The sequence below is a fragment of the Xiphias gladius genome, chromosome 14, assembly GCF_016859285.1.
Source record: "Xiphias gladius isolate SHS-SW01 ecotype Sanya breed wild chromosome 14, ASM1685928v1, whole genome shotgun sequence".
Classification (NCBI taxonomy): Eukaryota; Metazoa; Chordata; class Actinopteri; order Istiophoriformes; family Xiphiidae; genus Xiphias; species Xiphias gladius.
In genome coordinates this window covers 8,922,388-8,929,584 of record NC_053413.1, presented here as the reverse complement: position 1 = coordinate 8,929,584, position 7,197 = coordinate 8,922,388, and the positions used below count along the sequence as shown (strand labels likewise).

General features: G+C 46.5%; 1 protein-coding gene and 1 pseudogene across 1 annotated transcript; one reads left to right on the top strand and one right to left on the bottom strand.

The window, feature by feature from the left end:
• Positions 1–158: 158 nt before the first annotated feature.
• Positions 159–4,185, bottom strand: LOC120799065 (peroxiredoxin-6-like). Its single transcript, XM_040143927.1, has 5 exons — positions 4,075–4,185; positions 3,291–3,447; positions 1,429–1,578; positions 1,132–1,278; positions 159–990 (listed from the first exon to the last, which is right to left on the bottom strand). Exons 1-5 carry the CDS (start codon positions 4,164–4,166, stop codon positions 862–864), a joined length of 675 nt encoding a protein of 224 aa, XP_039999861.1. The 5' UTR covers positions 4,167–4,185; the 3' UTR covers positions 159–861.
• A 767-nt stretch (positions 4,186–4,952) lies between these two features.
• On the top strand, positions 4,953–6,891 carry LOC120799305 (annotated as a pseudogene).
• Positions 6,892–7,197: the final 306 nt, after the last annotated feature.

The following is a 7,197-nucleotide window of genomic DNA, read 5'->3' as shown; positions in this document are numbered from 1 at the left end:
ACAAAAAGTTAACAGTTCAAAAAGAACTAACTTAATGACGGGCGGGGGGCTGCTGTCCAAAGCTAAGAAAATCAGCAAGGTCTTAGTGGTGTCCACATGGTTCTTTGTTGTTAAACATCACTTTCAAGTCAATAGAGTAGTATTAAGTGGAAGGAAAATAGCAACAATAAAGCTTTTATTGTCCCACACAGGTGAAATTCATGGACCAAACACTCAACCATTAGACGACAGGTACAGCAAATTCCCAAGATTTTCAGTCAAATTGATTAGCTTTTCCTTTCAGAACTAATGCAAAATTATTAAAGTCAGTTATTTGTTAGTATACAATTCTGCCACTACTACACCATTTAATATATAATGTATACATTTGGTTTGGGAAAGATTAGGAGGGTGATGGCTGGTAATTAAATAGTTAACTCTGTTCAGTGCAGTCATTACCTCAATTTGTGTGCGAATGGCAACATAAACCACTTCCTCTTGCATTGCTCCAAAAACAGATTCATACGTTACCAAAATATACTGCATATGCAATTGTTTCAAATATTTCCGTCAATTCTGCTCTTACTTTTTATACCAGACAGTGGTAGTTTATGTTCCCAACTAAACCTTTCAAAAACAAATCCCCGTTTAGAAAAGTAGGACAAAAATTGCAACTTTTATCACTGAAGCTGTACCTACTGTAACATGTCTATATTCATAAAACCTCAAATGTTTCTTAAGCCACCGGTTTTTATTCCATCTGACTGCATTTATCTACTACTTAGGGAAGAAACCAGCAGTAGTTGAGACCCTGATGTCCAGGGGACCATTGAGACCTGCTAGATTAAGGTAGAGTCTGCGTGACGGAGATCAGTATTGTGCTTATGGCTGGGGTGTGTAGCGCAGGTACTTCTTGCCAGAGGGCAGGTCTTTGGTGTAGACGCCAGCTGGGAACAAGGAGGCAGCCTCCTCCTCGGACATACTCGGAGGAACCATCACACAGTCTCCAGGCTGGAGGAAGACAGACACAGAAAACAACCAAGGTTATTCTACACAGCAGCAGGTCACTCGCTCTTTCTTTTGTCTTTGTAGTCAGCTGCTGAAATAAATGGTGCTAGCTCAGGTCAGTAACAAAGGCGTGACATCCTGTACCCTCCAGTCGGCAGGTGTGGCCAATCTTTTCCCCGCTGTGAGCTGGAGCGAATCCACCACCCGCAAGATCTCATCAAAATTGCGTCCTGTGGTGGCGGGGTAGAGCAGGGACAGTTTCAGCCTTTTGTCGGGCCCAATGATAAACACCTAACCGAAAGAGAGAGAGAGATGGAGTCTAAGACGGCTAGTACCCTACCCCCTGCAGGCACGAGGGGAGACAAGACACAAGTTCTGAAGGCTGCCTATAAAATAAGCAAAGTAAATTCTGTGTTCGGCAGAGATTGTGGAGATACTTACACAGCGGGCAGTGAGCGGCATGCCATCTTTGTCCTTCTCGTCTGGGTCGAGCATGCCCAGGGACACTGCCAGCTCCCGTTTGCTGTCCGCTATGATGGGAAAGGGCAGTGAGCAGGATGGAGACTCCTCACAGTTGTACATCAGGATGTCCTAGTTAGTACAGAGACACCGTAGTTATTTAAACCAATTTGTTGCCACACATCTGAAGCTGTGTCTGGCATAAACGAATATATTAAGTGATATTTACAATTTAAAAAAACCTATTTAAAGGAAACATGTCAAAGTCTACATTCACGAGACGCTTTCATCGATGTAAATACAGAGGGTTTACCACAAGGTGCAAACCACTGGTAACACTCAAGAATGGAAAGGCCAGATTAGATTCTGCCAGAAAACATCTAAAAAAGCATCTCCAGCTCTTGATCAAGTTTCTTTGGACAGATGAAACAAGGTTAACTTGTACCTGCACGATGGGAAGAGACGAGTGTGGAGAAGGAAAGGAACGGCTCATGATCCAAAGGACAACACATGATCTGTCAAACAAGGTGGAGGCCGTGTCATTGCATGGGCATGTACGGCTACCACTGGAACTGTGTCACTGGTGTTTACTGATGATGTGACTGCCGATAGAAGTAGCAGGATGAAGTCTGAAGTGAACGGGGCTATAACATCTGCTCAGATTCAGCCAAATGCTGCAAAACTGATAGGACGGTGCTTCTCAGTACAGATGGATAATGACCCAAAACATAGTGCAAAAGCAACTGAAGAGCTTCTCAGGGCACAGACCTGGAATATTCTTCAATGGTCAAGTCAGTCACCTGACCTCAACCCAACTGAGCATGCTTTTCACTTACTGAAGGCAAAAATGTGGGCAGAAAGATCTCAGCAACAAGCAGCAACTGAGAGCAGCTGCAGTAAAGGCCTGGCAAAGCATCTCAAGGAGGCATTTGGTGACTTCTGTGGGCTCCAGACTTCAGGCAGCCATTGACTGCAAAGGATTTTCATCCAAGTATTAAAAATAATCCATATATTAATTATGTTGGTTTGTCCAATTACTTTTGAGCATCTGAAAATGAGGGACAATGTTATAAAAAACGGTTAATTCAGTATTTTTGTCAACCCCCCCCTTTGAATTAAAGCTGAAAGTGTAAGCTTCAATCACATCTTGGTGGATTTGTTTCATATTGATTGTGTTGTTGTACAGAGGCAAAATTACAAAATTTGTGCCACTGTCCAATACTTACGCACCTAACTGAATATATGGCAGCACAGCCAGTAAAGGTAATACCGGACAAAACAAAGATTTCAAACAAGATTGTGCCTGTAAAGAAAAAATCCTGGATGACTGTGAATTTTCACCCTCACCGTCAGGACGCCTGATTTTCTAGTGAGCAGCTGAAATTTGCAGGTCACGATTAAGATGTCGCTGTGAGCACAACTTTGGTGGGAGAGTGGAGGGTTTTTTTCAGATGTCTAGTTTTGAATGGAACGGTAAGGCCCCCCCGCAGTCAACAGCATTGCATGACTGTATTTCAATGTGTAGTTAGGCCCTGTAGTGTACTAAAATTTGGTCACTCGTGTTCTTCTAATCTGCTGTTAAAACGAGGGGCCCTGTGTAACCCGTCTAATTTCTTTAAAAAAGGAGAGGGGTCAGTGTAAAGGCCGAGGAGCACGAGAGTTTTACCAGCCGCTGAGTCAAAGCTTTGATGCTCAGTATGTCATACACCTCCTTTCTAACAACTACAGACCCTTCCCGGTTGACCCACTATGGGCGGCCTCGTGACCATCGGCTCTACTGGGGTCGGCCCTGCACCTTGTCCCAGATTTGTGGTCCCAGAAAACAGCCGGTGTAGCCGTCCCACCTTGGTCCAGCCGTGGTGATCCTCCAGGCAGTCGACGGACAGGGCGATCATTTTGACGTTGCGTTTACGGAACTCACTCTCCAGTCTGGCGGCCCGACCCAGCTCTGTGGTGCACACAGGCGTGTAGTCTTTGGGGTGGGAGAACAAGATCCCCCATCTGGAATGGAAAGGGAGGTGAGTGAGGCTGTGGCGGGCGGACAGCGCACCTCTGAACGACGTGGCAACCGGGGGCGCTTCTCGTCGGGTTGCTCAATAGGATGGGAGCCGGATGGCGTGGCTGAGACCGAACTGACAGGATGTGACCTCTGTGTCACTCAAATGTTGCAATGATTATAACAGGACGGGGTTTTTTTTTGTTTTTTTGTTTTTTTGCTTTTTGCGTCAAGTCAGCGATGGGATTGTGCATCACGCGTGTGGTGGAGGGATTTTAGGTTCGACCTCAGGCCTGGTCCGTTTACTGACGCTTTGGATTCGGATTATCTGATCTTGACCCCCTGTGGTCAGATGTGCGCCTGGTAACTGACAGGTTGGATCAACTCAGCCATTTTTGTTTTTATTGTTTTTATTCTTATTTTTTCAGTGGCAACGCGCTTAACATTACAGGTTTACAGGTTTAGAATCGGCAAAGGTGTAAAGCAGAAGTCAGAAAGCAGTAACAGGAATCTGAGTCACGCCAGCTCTCAAGCCCCCCCCACCCCCGCCGGTGTTAACTGAATTTTCAATGAGCCTAGGAATCGATATCCGAAAAATTAAAATGGCAGGCATGATCCATAAGCCTACTTACGAGTCACCGAGAAACTCGTGGAGTTTGATTTGGCCAGTGGTGGCCTCTGCCTCGAAATCCGGAAAGACGTCTCCGAGCAGCGGCCCTGGCATATTCGGCGCGGCCGTGGAAGTGCGGGTCTGTTCCGCAGATGCTCCGGTGACAGAGAGCGCGAGATGAAAGAGGAGGCGGGAACTTCCCCCTCGGAACAGGGCCACTCCGTCCACGCCAGCCTCTGTTGGGGGGAGGACAGAGCGTCATAGACCACCTTCAGACTCATGCAATGCGGTGCGTTCAGGTCGCGTTGCGAGTGACCGGCGCTGCTTTAGCAAGTGCACCCCCCCCCCTCCTCCAAAGGACCCTTTTAGGCACAAGCGCGCCCGGTTTCCTACCAAGAATTTCGACAAGTTGTTAAAGTGCAACACTGAAGCCCGTCTCCACTAGAATGTCGCGTATTATCAAGCAACTTCACCATAAAGTCGACAAAGGAATTTATAGAAGCGACGCATTTGTTACAGTTACACCACAGAAGCGAAACCATAAACTCAAAACTCTTTTAATTGTATGTTAATAGGGAGGATAATGTAGCCACGTGACCAGAGCAGTCCAGCTCTGAACTGGTCACATCGAAGCCCTGTATCCGGACTCTCCAGTTCGCAGGGTGTTTTGCACCTGAGCGCAGCAGGATTTAAGAGTTTACAAGCCGCGGCTGGTCCACAAAGAAGGGCTGAGAGACTACCGAGGACACTTTTGTCACAGGAAAATGTCCTCACCCACGCGCGGACGAAATAGATAGCGCGGGGGCCGCGCATCATCTGAGTGCCCTGTCCGCCGCCGGGGGCTCCAGCGGCTCTTACTCAGCCCATACTCACCACGACGCTCCGCTTTTTTGCTCGGCGATGGATCTGTGGCTGTCCGAGCGGCTCGGGCTGCGCGCCTGTGAGGAATCTCCCTGGGGCGGCATACGACCCTCGGTGCGGCCTGTGGAGTTCTCCGGGCAATGTCCCCCCGTGGCTCATCGGGACCCTGTAAGCCCTGCTCCGTGGAGAGGCACCGGCGGAGCAGGAGATCAGGCTGAATTTGGCCCTGGGTAACAATGTGTGACTCCTGTTTTAAATAGGAGTCAGGTATGACAGGAGGCCAGACTCACCAGTGGTAGTATCTGCTCCTATCAACAGATAACCCTCTAATCGATTTGATATGCATTCAGTATGTGTCTGTTGTTTGCGCACCTTTATATTTATCACCACATTAGCGATGCGTTATTACGCACATTTGTGCCAGTTCCTGGGGCGAAGCCGTTCGCAGTCACCTGTGGCTTTGTTGAGCTGAATGATGACACTGGACATTGAAATAGCACAACCCAACGGGCCAAAGCCTCATCGGTCCACCCAAGTGTCAATTAATGCATTATGCTGCTTGCATATGCAATTAATAGTGTTACTAGTGTTAATTGGTAGTGTTACTATTGTTCAGGTCACATGTAAAGAGTTCTACAACAGCATCAGTAAAAGACCCTCGATCAGAATTCGGTACCAGTTTCTAATAACGCATGCTTTGAAGATGTCCATATGTAGTAACTAATTAACTAGACATTATTCATGGTAAAATCATTTACTGATGCTTTACAGATCCGTTAAGCCATTAATAAGTACAACTTTGGGGTTGCCAGCTCGTGAAAGAAAAAACCCGTTTTGCTTGTCTTCATTCTTTGGTAAAACACCTACTTTGGCCTTCGCTCTTTCAGGTGGATGGGTTTTTGCAAAAAACGTTCATTAATGACTTATCAACATAACCTCAGACTTAATGGCTTATTCGAAAGTGAGAAACTCACAGACATTTATTAATAGATGACCAATATTTATAACTGCATTATTACCAAGTAGAAAGGAAAGAGATTTTCAAAAACAAAACATGTTCTTATTAAAGGATTATATCAGTTATGATAATTACATCAGTTATTATTTATAAAACATTAGTAAGTGATTTATTAAGTATTAATAAAGCAAATAGTTACTACTTGTAAACCCTTTATAAAGGGTCTAAAGTGATAAACTGAGTCCTGTGTTAGTAAATCACAAGGTTAAACAAACTGCTCAGTTAAGAGCTAGTGAACCCTAAACCTGACACGTAACAACATTAGAACCGTACCACCTCGAAGGTCAGGGCCGTGGCGCTTAAGTTAACTGATGTAGAACAGAGAAGAAACTGATATGAAGTGAGATATTTAGACTGGACTCCTTTAAAAAGCCACCGCAGTTAGGGGAAACGTTCAACAAATCCAGATGACCTTTGATCCGCATCTTGGATAGATCTGTTTTCAGCCACTGATGCAAACTGAAACCGGTGTTGTTTCTCTCTTTCTCCTCCTCACCGCTCTGTTGTTGGCCCTGCTGCTGGTCAGAGTTGTGAAGACTCTGGTCAGACGTCGAGGGGGCTGCCCAGAACCGCCCCGACATCCTCTCCACCTTCTTCGTGGAGCGCTGCTCCTTCCCTTCAGGCCGTGCCACGCGGGCGGCCGCGTGTGCCCGCCTCCCCCTAGCCCAGCTGGTGGACGCAGCCTCCATGCGGGTCCTTGTGGTGGGATGGGCCGCTCCGGTGAGCCTGTCCCGCCTGCTGCTAGCCGGACTCTGTGTGACAGATGTGGGCTTTGGTTTGGCTACGGGTTACTGCCAGTACAGCTGGGCGGAAAGGCTGTGGCTGACCCGGGACTGCCTCCAGGACACACTGGTCATGCGGACCGCGAGAGAGGCTCAGCAGGGCTTGTGGTGGACTCCGGATGGCAGACTGGAAGCATAAGGTTTGGTGGAACTGCGTGGTGTGTCAACTTCTATGTACGGGAAAAATGTGTAGCATGAGTGTATGTAATTCCAAAAATTTCCACTGTTAAAAAAGTTGACTTTATTTATTATTGGATTATGTCAAAGTTACTTTAGTAGTCGTATCTGTTGTTATGTGTATTTGTTAGCATTTATTTTAAAGAATGAGGGGGAAATCTTGAACTTGATGGCCTGGGCAGTCACTGGTGAGTTGTAGCTTTTCCCCTCAAGATGCACATGCACCTTGGATAATGGTGCTGAAGATACACAAACTGTATCTCAGAAGCCTGAAACCAAAGCTGAATTGAATTAGATTTTTTTCTTT

What these genes read in the sequence shown, in the direction of transcription:
- LOC120799065 (XM_040143927.1), bottom strand. Translation starts at nt 4,166, where the DNA reads ATGCCAGGGCCGCTGCTCGGAGACGTCTTTCCGGATTTCGAGGCAGAG. An exon ending in CACGAGTTTCTCGGTGACTC is followed by an intron (nt 3,448 to 4,074) that starts GTAAGTAGGCTT and finishes TTTCCATTCCAG; the next exon opens with ATGGGGGATCTTGTTCTCCC. An exon ending in ATCACCACGGCTGGACCAAG is followed by an intron (nt 1,579 to 3,290) that starts GTGGGACGGCTA and finishes TGTACTAACTAG; the next exon opens with GACATCCTGATGTACAACTG.